The sequence below is a fragment of the Dysidea avara genome, chromosome 1 (genome assembly GCF_963678975.1).
Source record: "Dysidea avara chromosome 1, odDysAvar1.4, whole genome shotgun sequence".
In the NCBI taxonomy this organism is placed as follows: Eukaryota; Metazoa; Porifera; class Demospongiae; order Dictyoceratida; family Dysideidae; genus Dysidea; species Dysidea avara.
Window position 1 is genome coordinate 50,490,593 of NC_089272.1, and position 14,289 is coordinate 50,504,881.

At 38.6% G+C, this 14,289-nt stretch overlaps 1 protein-coding gene across 1 annotated transcript in view; it reads left to right on the plus strand.

Moving 5' to 3' along the window:
• LOC136267932 (uncharacterized) overlaps positions 1-14,289 on the plus strand; it is a 38,271-nt gene that overhangs the window by 15,374 nt on the left and 8,608 nt on the right. Inside the window, exons 8-25 of the mRNA XM_066063138.1 lie at positions 708-790; positions 1,042-1,107; positions 1,171-1,285; positions 1,712-1,771; positions 1,848-2,000; positions 2,313-2,366; positions 3,349-3,438; positions 4,031-4,358; positions 4,847-6,094; positions 7,379-7,532; positions 7,637-7,715; positions 7,784-7,858; positions 8,490-9,347; positions 9,938-10,088; positions 10,289-10,339; positions 11,451-11,546; positions 11,637-11,712; positions 11,766-11,844. Coding sequence (XP_065919210.1) covers positions 708-790; positions 1,042-1,107; positions 1,171-1,285; positions 1,712-1,771; positions 1,848-2,000; positions 2,313-2,366; positions 3,349-3,438; positions 4,031-4,358; positions 4,847-6,094; positions 7,379-7,532; positions 7,637-7,715; positions 7,784-7,858; positions 8,490-9,347; positions 9,938-10,088; positions 10,289-10,339; positions 11,451-11,546; positions 11,637-11,712; positions 11,766-11,844 — 3,816 coding nt within the window. The remainder of the gene's footprint in view (positions 1-707; positions 791-1,041; positions 1,108-1,170; positions 1,286-1,711; positions 1,772-1,847; positions 2,001-2,312; positions 2,367-3,348; positions 3,439-4,030; positions 4,359-4,846; positions 6,095-7,378; positions 7,533-7,636; positions 7,716-7,783; positions 7,859-8,489; positions 9,348-9,937; positions 10,089-10,288; positions 10,340-11,450; positions 11,547-11,636; positions 11,713-11,765; positions 11,845-14,289) is intronic.

The following is a 14,289-nucleotide window of genomic DNA, read 5'->3' on the forward strand; positions in this document are numbered from 1 at the left end:
GATCAAGGAGCATGATTTTCGTGTCTTATTTTCTACAGCAAAACTACAACTACATCATTAACTGATGTGTTAGCCATCCTCTGATTGTTATGGGTGTGACGACTGTTCTGATCTTTTAAGGGAGTTGTCCACACGATCATTTTATAAGTGCAGTCTGTCTTACAGTACCTTTAGAATTTTGTGGCATATAAGTATGCTCTTTTATGGAAAGTGTTGATACAGAAAATTAACAGCTTGGCATGCCTTCCTTGCATGGAGAAGGAGATGTCCTTATGTAGGCAGACCCTTGTTTGTTTTTGTGACATGAAATTGTGGCTGTATGCTGCTTCATTTGGCCTCTAGCCTTGCAGTGGTCAGGCATACCAGTAAGCAGGCAGACAGGCAGACCAAAAATTGAATTTTGGTGATTTACAGTAAAAAATATCAATATTCAAGTGATTGTTTTTAAATAATGTTGTATTTGATGTTAGTTGCACTGAGACTATTTGTAACATTTCCATGATGGTTTTTATCGCCGCAGCATTATGGCAGGCAACATTCATTTTAAGGGATAATCCTACTGTACTGTTGAGTAATTTGCATACACGTGTTCTAGTATTTTACTCTATGTATGGTACATGTTTTGCATCACCAGTCAACCAATACTGTGTGTTATATTAGATTGTTTATTTATATGATGGTGTGTGATGGTGTCCCACATCTTACAGGCTTGTAGGGAGAATAACATTGATGTAGTCAGACTACTGATAGACTATGGCTGTAATGTCAATGTTCCCTTCCCTAACAGCAGGTATGTTAGTGAAAAATCTTCAGTTTGTACCTTGATCTTGTAGAATTCTGTTTGTGCAGTGTATGTATAGTATAGTATAGTATGTGTGTGTTTATGTACTGTACTGTATATTGTGAGGTTTTAGTAAAACTATATGTACAAGTAATCATACCCTCATATATTGCAGGGTTCTGTATGTACATATACTATATGTATGTACCTGTATGTCATGACACGTTGTGTATCATGACGCACTATATGTTATGATGTAGGGAATGCCCATTGACCCTGTGTGCGGAAAGAGGCTACTTTGATCTTATAGCTCTTCTGTTGGGAAGGTGAGTCACTCTAGGTGTGTGTTCACTTCAGTATAATGTGTGCAACTCTATTCTGTTACTCAGAGGCTGCAATGCTGACTGCAGGACTAAGAGAGGCTGTACACCATTTTTCTTAGCATGCAAGGAAGGACACCAGAAAGTGTCTCAACTGCTGTTGGAACATAGTGCAGATCCTGAGGTGTGTATACTTGTGATGGTCTGTGTACATTAAATATGCATGCTTATTTATGGAGAGTTCAAACTGTTAGCCAATTTTGGCCATACATGTAATTGCTTATTTTTAGAACAGAACATTGTTATAAAGGTGCACCTTACATGATGACTTACCTAGGTCATGGGTTAAGCTACAGTACACAGAACAAGTGTTATGTACAATGTAGCTGGCAAACAATAAAATTAATATTACTTGTGCAAACATTTGTTGTGGCAATGGTTGGCCCATCCTTCTTTATCCTATATGTATATTGTTGAGTGACCAAGCAATATTTGAATTTTACAAAACACTTTTGATAAGTATTGAACCATTTGTCTACCAGCTTTCTGTATATTATTTTGAACTCTGTTCATGTGTAGTATGATCCTAGTCATGTGCTTACTTCTACAGGCTGCTGAGGCCAAGAACATCACACCTTTAGTAGCCACTTTTAAAAATGGCCATTATGAAGTACGTAAGCTACACACATGTATATTATCTATTGTCGTATTTACGTGTTCCCCCACTTGTTTATTACACCCTATAGGTGGTAGAGTGGTTATTGCGGTACACAAATCATTTACCATCAGACAATGAGTGTCAAAAGTGTCTACTAGCTCCAGCCCCAGATGATGCTGATGAAGAATCACGTACCAACCTGTTACACAATCGTACCAAATGTCTTGAACTAATCATGAAGGTGTGTGTGCATGCATGGTGTGTGTGTTATGGAGGCTGTGCGCTGTTTTGTGCTTAGTAGACAACGAAGTCTAAAACATCTTTGCCATTGTTTGAACATTTTGTCACTTGTTGGTCTCAGGAAATACACTCTACATTATAATATTATACTATGCGATATACGTACATATGTGCACTGTATTTTATATGCATCGATACTGCCTATAGTGCCTAGCTTACCTGTGCAATGTATGTATTAATGCTTGTGTGTTGATCATGTACACTGTTGTTCTGTTGTTTTGTCATTGTTATAATGTCTTATCGGTTTCAACAGGCTAAGAAAGCCAAAGAGGAAGCAGCTCAGATGAACGCACAGATCTTGTTTGCGGTAAGTGCTATGTACCATCATCATTTCTTTGTGCCCATGCACAAATCTCCTGACCCTTTTTTATACACTATCTGTGCGTACTGTGTGTTCTGTTTGTATACACGTAAGTGACAATGTTCATGGATGCTCACACACTACAATATCTAAAACTAAATTTTAAATATTACTATTGTGATTATTGTAGCAAACAGTAATCACATGTCTCACTTGTTTACACTGTCAGTAAAGTGTTATCACTAAGCACCCTCTATGATAATTGGTTTTTCTCATTGTCACTTGTTTGCCTACCTGTGTTTATTGGCAAAGTAACTTAATTATCATCACATCCTGAAATAGTATTGTAGATTGATAAACATGGTGATTTCAGTGCTATACACATGTGGTGAAGTAAAAAAAACACATTTAAAAGGCACCATACAACTGTGCATCCTTGTGGGTGTCCTTCAGTGGAGCATAAAACATTATAAACCATTTCTTGTACTTTAAGCATGGATGACAAGAGTATGTGGCCGAACATGAAGCTTCGCAGCTATACATGTATATAGAAGAAAGAAGACATAGAAGTTTGTCAATGGTGTGGCATGAAATTTCACATGGTACACACGTGGAAAATAATAACATCTCCATTTATTATCGTACCAAGCACAATGGTCTGTGTAGTACAGTACGAACGTCTTGCTCTGAACTAAGGAAACTGAAGATGTTATAGTTATGGTGACTACAGTGAATCCCATAATACTAGTGTTTCTTTATTAGACATGTAGGCTTAGTTTACAAATGCACCTAACAACTAGGAGAGTCTTTTTACAATATCCACAAATACAGTAAGTACAGATTTAGTTAACTTCATTGAATTAACCATTTTATTTGTGTTAACTTCTACCCGTCATTGCAGTGAAAAGCATTGACCATTTCACTTGTGCCTCAATAACCAGCAGAGTGTCACTGTTATATTGTACTATGTAAACAATTCTACTTTTAGGAGTTGGATGCTGAGAAAGAGAAGAGAGAGAGCAAAAAGAATAAGAAGAAGGAGAAAAGAAAACGTAAACATGAAAAGAAGATGGCCCAAGTAAGCTGAATGAAAATAGTGTCAGATATTGTGTATAGCTAGAACTCTATATGGCAAAGTCATGTTTTTAATCTTTTTTATATAAATGATTTGTTAGTACAAATACAATTCATACATGATATGTACAGAGTGTGCCTGCATGGAATTTGTGTATATGCTATAGTAGAATATCAACTGGAAGCTGTTTTAGTGTCGTTTTCTGTTATCACAAATGGAAATGTGATTATAGATCCCTACACATGTGCACTGAATATTTAAATCTATTTGTAAGTATTTTGGTGGATAAAATATCAGCCAAGAGCTACCATTGCATGCAATATCACAGTGAGATTTTCACTTTAATAGCAACAGATTGGAAATTTACTGTATTTACTATATTTACTGACTAAACGTCGCACTATGACTAGTTGTCAGACTGAGCAGTACCACAATCAGTTTTAAAATTATGAGCTTAAACTTTGTTTGTAATTATCGAGTAGTAGTCAAGTCTGAATAGTTGGCACATCATACTACTAATAAGGTAATACTGTAGTGTAGTAAATACAGTGCATAACTCTGTTGGGCCCAGCAGTTTACTTAATGATTCATTTAGGCTATGTCAGGCAGTGGAGGTCATAAGGAAATAGACAACAATGAAGCTTTGTCATCTTCACTGAAATCAGCTGAGGCAACATACCCACAGCAAGATGAGGGAGTGGCATTAGTGTCTCTGTCCTCATCAGTAGAAAATGATGAAAGAGATGAATTGGACAAGAAGGAGCAACGAAGAGCTGCTGGAGGAGACTCCTGTAGCACTAGCAGTAGTGGATTGTCTTCAGCAGACTCTACGAGGTGTAGTACTAGAGGCAGTGATGTTGCTTCACAGCCTGATGATGATGAGGAAGAGATATTCGAGGATGCCAACAGCTTTCCTCTAGATGGTATAGTGTGTAGTGTGTGCATACATACATATGCACATACTAGTGCTGAAACAATTATTTGGTTATTTGACTATTCGGTCGGCATGACACTATTTGATTCGTTAACACACTGTTCAAATAATCGTTAGCACTTTGTACACTGTATTCAGATGGAAAAGCCAGCCTTGAAACTTAAGATTGTGAATAAACTGATGTATCTATGCTGTAAAATTCTATTTTATAAAGATAGAAATAGCTCTTAGGCTTTACCTTGCTTTCTAACAAAAGGTTCAGTACTTATTCAATAGAAGTATAAGCTTAAAGAATATTCGAATATTCGGTCGTTTTGTTCACAACTATTCGAATAGTAAAAATTGCTATTCGTTTCAGCACTAGCACATACGTATGTATGTATGAATTATATATGTACATAATAATATGTTGAGAGCCACATAGTATTGAATACACACACAGTGTTTTGATGATTGTGTTGTTTTTTCTCTCTTCAGATGTTGATGAATATCACTCCTGCCAAACCACCATGCCAATGTACGTAAAGACAGTTGCCAATTCTACATTGCCCGAGGAAGCACAAGTTTCCTCGGATAATACCTCCAAACGACATGACAAGCCAGCCATCAACTCCCAGGCATCATCACGAGCTAGCAGTATTTCTAGTGACATACTCAACAATGGTCCTCCCTGGCAGAGCTGCAGCAAGAACAGAGGCAGTCTGTCCTGTAAGCCAGATAAGAAGACATCACTCTCATCTCTTTCAAGCAGCAGTCAAAGAAGTGATAGCAGTTCCAGCAGAACTTCCTGTACGGATCGTGGTAGTTTACCCGAAGCTAGTTCACTTTCTTTAGAGCCATCCAGACTCACTTTAACATCCTCGGTTAAGACATCTGCTTCAGCTAGCAATAACTGCAAACACACCACAGCCTCGTGGAGCTCTCATAAGACTAATAGCACTTGTAATAGTTCAACATCACAAGACAGAAGACCAGGAGAGGCAGTAAGGAATGGTCACTATACTGCTGAAACTGGTGTGGCTAGCATAGTTTCACGTCATCCTCCAGCAGCCTTAGACACTGTAGACAGCAGTGGGGCAGATGACAATATAGTTAGCAAACAACGGGTATCAAGTGGTACCCTTCAAAGAAGAATTAGTGCTCCAGTATTATGTAGCAGAACTTTATCAGGTGCTGTGAACTACGCAGCATCAGTGAAGGCTAACCTTCCAACATCTCAACCACCAACTACACAGCAGCAACAACAGCAGCAACAACAACAGCAGCAACAACAGCAGCAGCAACAACAACAGCAGAAACAGTTAACATTGCATTTTTCACAGTCATTATCATCTCTTTCGCACACAAGTACAGTCTCATCCACAGCTACTTCTAATCCTGCCAGTACAAACAGTGTAACTGTTTGTAATACTTATGCTTCCAGGGCATCATCATCTGTGGCCAAGCCAATTCAAGACATGCCCACATCAACAGAATCACAGCAAAGTAATCTTGTCGCCGCAGCCGACAGTGTCAGACTAATTCTTCAAGATTTAGGCACTACTGCTTCAGAGAGACCAGTCACTGACGAACAAGAAAGCATTGAACATTTGACCACAATACCTGACCAAGAAAATGTGAAAGGAGATGAAGATATCAATGATAGCAGAGGATTTGATCAGGAATGGGAGAACATTGATATGTTGTCACTGTCAAAAGACTGCAGTACAGATGATGATAAAATCAGTAAGTGTTTCTGTCTATCTTTTGGTGAATAGATCAAGACGATATACAGAGGTGGTTTGACTTTTATGCCGTGAAACCCAGGTCACAATATTTAGAAAGTTGCTAGGTCACTTTGTATGTTATTAATGCAGTTTGGATTTCAAGTTTGCATGTAGATTTCAAAATCACACTACCACGTGATAGGAATTGTGATGGAAGGAAAAATCCTCATTTCATCAGTATTGACAAATTATATGTTGAAGAAAATCAAGAGTACACACACCACCCGTGTACTTTTAAAGGCATTAATGGACATTTGACAAATTAAAAGCTGGCAAATGTAACTGTTTTGTCCAATTCGTCAACTTTTTCTTTCGTCAAAATTTCCAGTTGTAGGTCACCAGTTGAAGTTAATTTCACACAATAACTTCAGGTTGTTTTGGCTTTTTCTCCAGTGAATGTGTTGAATATATACTTTCAGTGTAGATCTTTTGTGATAAACAAGAAAGCTTTAGCTACTATTTAACAGCTTAGGTGTTTATAGGGTCATTCTATAAACTTTATTTTACTAGGAGCCTTCTGTTTATCAAGCACCTCCTATGTAAGAACCTATCCACAACTAGGTGTCTATCAAAACTAAGCCCCCCTTTAAACCAGAGATATTTTAATTGCAGACTAGTTTTAAACCATAGATAGCACTTTTAGCCCTTATGTGTAGTAACTACTTGGCTATTGAATGCATGCAAAAGGCTATTTCATGTATTGTACCAGAGTCATGTGGCTATTCAAGCTAAAACTGTCCTGAAATATTCTTGCTATGCAAGCTTCTTCACATTACAAGGCTACACTAAAGCCCAAATAGTGCTTGTGTATGTCAAAAAATGCTTGAATGCGTGTGAAGCAATTTGCTTGTGTTTGTACCTCTAAGACTGCCAGTATTTCTTACGATTAACTAGGCTGCTAGGCCCATCTGTTATTGATGTTGGTGTTCTTACAGCTGTTGTGCACATTTGTTTAGCTTGTAACTACAGCTGGCAAGGATTTGTTCTACCCTGTAAGCGCTTGCTATACATCGTGGCTGTGGTCATTTTCCAATAATGATGCGCCCGCTATGAGAAAATTAAATCTGCAAAAACGTGAGAAAGTAATTAGCTAGCAAATGTGAGAAATTATCATAGTTAGTTGTAGCTAGCTAGCCAGAGAGTCTGTATCCAGTTGTAGTCCAGCTATAGTTTGTGTATCAGCTTGTTAGCTGTTGTAACATGGACAGGAAAAAGTATACACTGCGTCTTACCTTCTCCAAAGGGTCCCAGCAGCAGTTCTTGATGGAGGATGTTGGGGATGATGAAGCAAACCAGATAGCCAGCATTGTGTCTTCCATTGTTCCATTACCAACTACTGGTGCTGCAACTAGTACTGCAGCTATCGAAAATTCTGCCACCATTATACAAGGAGTCAAGTTAGTAGTAGTTTTTTTTTTTCCTGTATATGTTTCTTGTGCTTGCTGAAGAGCACACTGGAGTAATGGTTATTTAGTCATGTATTGTTTTCTTGTCACTGTAGAATGATGAACATGTCTGTTACTGATTCGTTGGTTGGTCGTGTCATTGGACTTGGCGGCAACAAGATCAATAGCATCACGGTGAGTCAATTCAATTGGTTAGGTTCACAGCAAGTGTGTTATTTGAAATTCTGTTTGTTTTCCTGTAGAGAGAGAGTGGGGCTCAGATAACTGTGTCCAGTAGACAGCCTAGACCTTCAGAGAACAGGATCATCACCATAAGGGTGAATGTAACCTATGTGTTGTGTCTAAACTGTTTGTTTACATTGAGGTAGTTGCTAGTTAACACATTTGCAGGCCTTACAGCAGTCCCTTCAGGCGTGTGCCGTTTTTCACACATGTACATGTAAAAGCCAGAGGATAGCCACCAAGCTTACAGTATCTTATCAGGCCTCTTTGATGGTTATAACACTTTGAGAAGTGTCACACATTCACTTATAGCAGTTCAGTGTAGACCTTATTCTATTGAGTTGTGTGTGTCACAGTTCAAGTAATAAGAATGACTGCTTATGAGTTATTCAGTGGCAAAAAGCTTGAGCTGACTAAGCATTTCATAGAGGCTTTCGTGTTTGGCCATGTGGTAAGTCAGTAGAAATTTCTAGAAAATTGTTGATAGCTAGGACTAGAGTAGTGATAACAATTTAGTAAGCTTTATAACATTTACGTAGGACTAGCTTTTTTTTTCTGCATGCTTTTAACTACATATGGCGTAATCATGGCTGCTTTATAAGGCTGTGTACAGAAAAAGGTCGTTCTCTAAGATAACTTTGTATGATTTGTTTACTGCATGTTGGTGTTAAATTATATTTTATTCGTGATAATTACTTGTATTTATCACTTCAATTTTGTGTACAGGGCACGCAGAAATCCATTGATAAAGCCAGGCAGCTGATTGAAGAGGTCCTTAGCCATCCTGACAAAGAATATGAAGCGTCAAAGCACCAACTGCATTCATCGGCGCATCAGAGAAAGTCGTCTTTAGATATGTCATCTGCCGGTGGACATGGCGGTAACTTTCAGCAAGGTGCAACATGGCCTTCTAGTGGGAAACGTCATTCGACTGTTGTTCCTGTGCCGAATGCTATGGGAGGAGTAATGCCTTGCCAGAGACCTGTTGAGGTTGTAAAAAGGACCTCACTACCAGCCATGATGAAGCCATCTGCTGCTAGCCTTGAAGTCCCATCTCACCATTATTTCAGTCGCTCACCGAGCCCCAGTGGAGGCAGTGGTATCATGAACCGACTGTCACCAGCATCCTTGTCTCCACACTGCTATTCTCCTGTCGACCCACGTACTTTGCAAGAGCAGCAGCCTCACCACGTCATGCTGAGCGTGAACAACTCTGAGTTTACTGGCAATGAAATGGGAACATTTGGTAGTATGAGGCCAGGCAGAGGGATGTACGGTAGCAGTGGATCACTCCACAAGACACCTAGTCCACACAGTCTGTCTCCTAGAGGATTGTCACCCAGTGCATACATGTCCGGGTCACCACAAGAGTTTGCTGGCTTTGCAGTGGCTGCCTCACAACATCAGCAGCTGGGACCACCATCGATGCCTGCAATATTTTCCCCAGATGATATGCTTGGTGGCGGCTCCGATGCATCAAGCAGTGTCACAATCACCAAGTCCAAGAGTGTCTCCCCACAGCTGGGAATTCCTGGGGAGATGATGAACGACCTTGGCCGAGCTGAGATGTTTCATTCACAATATGTAAGTGAAGTTGTTTTGGTAGTTTCACACTAGGCAGTGCTAATTGACTTAAGTAATTAGTGCTAATTATGATAATTTTCACTTTACTAGGTGAGAAGTAAAATGGAAGTACCTTGGAAGCCTGTCTTAGCTTAAAGATTAGCAAATGGTGCTACATCAATACCAATCTCTTTTATGGGTGTGACATTGATAGCTTAGCTTCTGTTATTGGCCATTGGTTGGCACATTTGATAGAATGCGTTTATCAAAAGTATCCATTTTTTGATCTTTCCTTTTTACTTTTGATGTTTTGCTTTGTCAGTAATGCATAGGTTTGCTTTTCTCCTTTGAAAGAAGTTGGGTTTGTTTAGATACTTTAGGTGTGTATTCAGTGGGAAAAATAGACAAATAGGTGATAATTTTGTTAACAATTTCATACATTTTCATTGCCACCATTTGAACGTGTAATCTTATCTAATAAAACAGTCACATCTCAATACATTCTGCGTTCTAAAGCTGTAATTTTTCTTGTGCGTAAATAAGCTAAGTTGTAGATACTATTATTTGCATATTAAATGCTATTCTTTTTTTCTCTTTGATGTGGTCTATAGCAGTCGGAGATGTCTGATCACGTCAGCCCAGGCTCGAGGGAGAACCAATTTGGTGCCATTGGAACAAAGAGAGACGTGAAACAAACCATGCCTTATTCTGTCAGTCCACAGTTTCCTATTGCTACCACAGCAGCTGCTATCAATTCTACAGGTACAAGTGTAAATGGTGTATGTTCTATTAGACTATAAATTTACTAGTGTGTCTCAGGGAAGAAAATTACAAACTCAGTGTTTGTTTTATTTTTAGCCTTTCTGTGTTGCACTGCTCATAAGTTTTCAAAGATGCACATAGTTTGTTTTAGTCAAATTGACAATCTGTTTATCATTGTCCTTGTGTTCTTTTCACCCCAGGGGCAGATGTGGCAACTACTGGTAACCAAGGCAGACGTAGGATGTCTTATGGTAATGATTTAGTGGCCTGTTACCAGTGAATGCCACCTTGTGTGATTGTGTAATAGTGTATAGAGAATGATAGACTCTTTAGCTCCCTTATATTATATGCTATACCCTACATATGTATGTGTTTGCAAGTAGTTCTACAGACCAGTTAAAGAGGATCAGAGTTTTAGCTGGTACTCAGGCTGCAGCAGGCACACACCAGAGCAGTAGAAACATAGTTGTTATACACATGTGTGCATGTACATGCGTGTATAAACCATATGTATTTTAAATCAATTGATCAACATGTCCTGAATTATGAATACAAATTATATTATGGTACACAGCGTGTTGTTTTCACTAGCTACTGAAAACGAGATTGGTTTTGTCATGTTACAAGTGTTAACAGACGGATTCGTGTCACATTATCCGTTGTGTACACAAGCACACCTTACCACTCTTCACACGTTTCACAAAGTACCTTACAGTATCTGAATATGTGTATGTGTTAATGTGCTCTTGGTTTTTCAAATTTTAGCTTCTTGGCTTTGACATGGAGTTTAATTTTGTTCCCAGCTAGCGACTGTTCAGATATTCATAGTGATGCTAAGTGCTATGAACCGATTAAGCAAACAGTTGACAAGTAATAAGTTCTTGTCTGTAAAAAAAAGCTTGTTAATACTAGGTTGCAAGATTTTTTTCAGTCAATTTGTTCGTACTTTTTGTAGGATAAGGAGATTTATAAGAGAGGGTTTCTATTCGTTCACTTGTATCTGAGTGAAAAGTATAGCAAGTCTTGTCAGCACTTTTTTATTAGAGTATCCTGTTCATGTCTCCTTGTTCATATGTATCTTATGTGAATAACGGTGTCGTGCAATACTTGTTTGTTTTCCTTATGTAAAACTAAAAGTCTTGGATATGCGCCTGTTCCTTTACAAATTTACATATGCAAAGCTCCATTCTAGCTATATCAGGACACAGTAGCAATGAAATAATCTAATAGAACAATCATTTTACTTTAAAGTATTTGGCTAATAGAAATAACCCACTATGATTAATATTCCTTTCATATAATAGTTTAATTTGTATATTAAATGTTTGCTTTGTTGTTACTACACTTGTATTGTGTGTGTAGCTGGGCTGAGTGTGAATCAACAGGACAATGGTAACACTAGTGTGAAGGCTACTGACTGTCAGCATGTAATACCAGAAGACTCTTCTAGTAATGGAGGTCTGTATATTGTGTGCATGCGTGCGTGTGTGTGTGTGTGTACACATGTCAACTATCTTATCAAATGGTGTTCTATTTCTCCTACTCCAGGGGACACTGTTGATCCTAATGGTGCTCAAGACTGGCCATCCAGGTTGCCAGACAACACCGCCTGGAAGCAACAGATGTGAGTCTTATTAGCATCTATGGTAATCCATTTTTTATCATCACGTCATTTAGGCCTAATGCAGTGCCAGCCCAGTGGCTTTCATCAATAACAGAAGACCCCAAGAGTCGAAGTTTTAGTTGGGCTGGCCAGGTATAAACACAAACACAATGACAATACATTAGTGACATGCTCATGCACAACATACATGTACAGTTGCACAACACATTGTAATACAACATACGTATGCTGAGCCACACATGCACACACATGTGCGTGCAGCCCACGCACACAGTGGGACAGACAGATACATATGTATGTAGACACAGAGTGTGTGCACACAGATACTAAATGAATGCATAAAAATCCAGACAAAACCATAATATTCCTACAATACAAATATTACAGGATTTTATTGTTGACATACGTATGTTATGGCAACACATTTCCTGTTGAAATGTTACCTTATTAGAACATGCTGTAATACTTCAAAGATTTTGTGGTTTATTGTGTAACAGCTTGAGTATTTCATTGTGTATGGTTTTATAGGTACTTTCCTTTGCTGCTATTGTAGTTCAAAGACTATGCAAGGATTTAGTACACAAACTAGTGATAGCCTTTCTAGGTTCTAAAGCCGTCATTTCTTGAGATCACCCAAGTCCCTTACCATCATTTTTAGAAAGCTTTGTTATTAAGATTTGCATGGATTTCGAGATAACTAGGAGTTTGGTGGTCAGTGGTATAGTGGTTGACTTATTGCTCATTGACTGTAATATTATAGTGTACTATATATTAGGAAGTCTGGGCTTTCTTGCCCAAAAAAAAAATCATCCAGAAACCAACCTCGCCTTTCCTTCATGACAGCTAAGCAGTATTGGTTAGGCATGATGCCCAAAAATGTCTTCAGACCAACCCTAAACTCTTCCAAGTACAGTTTATAAGACTGAAACAGGTGGCACATAGCTGAAAACAAAGCGTAATGGCCACTCCAGGCGTGCATTCAGATTCTAAATTAATTTTATGGTCATGCCTAAATATAAAGTGAAACAAGAGAGATTGTCTATACCTGCAGAGATACTAATGGACAGTCCATTACTACAGTATCTCTGTAGGTATAGACAACCTCTCTTGTTTCACGTTGTTTTTTTCTTTGATCCTTAAGCACACTATCATGTGATAAACCAGCCAATTAATCCTTATTATAATACAATAATTGTAAGGTTGGGTAACAAAGTACACGAGTTGGGTAGCAAAGTACACGGGTTGGGTAGCAAAGTTCATTTTATTATTGTTTATTTGATGTCAAGACAGACAATTCTGCAAGCTGTTTGTTGCATAACAGTATTGGATGCTTTGTACATGTTAATCTCTTTACAGTATGAGTAACGTATTGAAACTATGCTTGGTAGGATATATAGTGTATTGCTAGCATGACCTGTGACGTGTTGTATATGTTATAATGAGAGATGGCGTGATGTCTGATGTATCGAGTTAGATGGTGTTTTGTCACACCTTACTAATTCACTCCCCCTTAATTCATTTGTTCTTGCATTCTTTATCAGGCAGACACACTCATAGATGCACTCACACACAGACCCATGCATGCACAATGACACATATTGTCAGTACACATTTCTATACACAGTAAACACAAAATTAATGTGCTTGCACACATACACATCCAAATCAAATGCATACATACATACTTTTCCTATATTCCTTCTTTGTGATCACATGATCAATGCAATGCCGCTCCATTAGTAGCTAGAAAAGACAGCAACTTTTCTCCTGCTTCATTTAAATCACCATAGCCTCTCTCATACCATCACTGACATCCACACTTCTGGAACCAACACAAGCATTGACACAATGTAAACTTGTTTGCTGGAATCAAGGAGAGGGCATCTTGAAGAGAATTGAAGAAGCTCCTCCTCTCTGCTTGTAGGTGCATAACGATAAAACACAGCCTTTTTTTACCACAGTCCAGTGGAACAGAAATCCCCAGTATCCCCACACCTCCCAATGACTACCACCAGCTCTCCAGGCTTTCACTGCTGTTCTTGCAGAACTAGCACTACACTACACCTCCTCTCTGATGACTCCCTCCTGGTGTAGGGATTTCCTGAACACTGTCTCTCACCTTGCCCTAAACCATGTGGTGCGATATGAAAAAAATTTTATGCCCATCAATTCCCCTGATCATTTTAGGATATTTTGTTAGGATGGTTTGCATGCATTAGGTGCAGGTACGTGTCACTTTCGTGAAAGCAGTTTAATGATAAATGGTACAGCCATTGATTTACACCTCATTTCCTGTTTGCATTATGATCTATATTGTACTGTTGTGGAACTGATAGGCCACCACCTGATTTGTAGACACACTTGTGTGTGCTGTCTTTAATGATGTGTAGAGGTTGATATACGTAGTTATGTCCTTGCAAGAAAAATGTTTTTGGATTAAATTTTAAACAGTTACTTAGTAGTGACCTCTTTACTTAGACAACCTTGTTATAGTGACTTTTCTAAACAGATCCCAAACTTAACTAAAGTGTACTTTATTGCTTCGTTAATACTACCACCCCATAATAGTGGCCATGT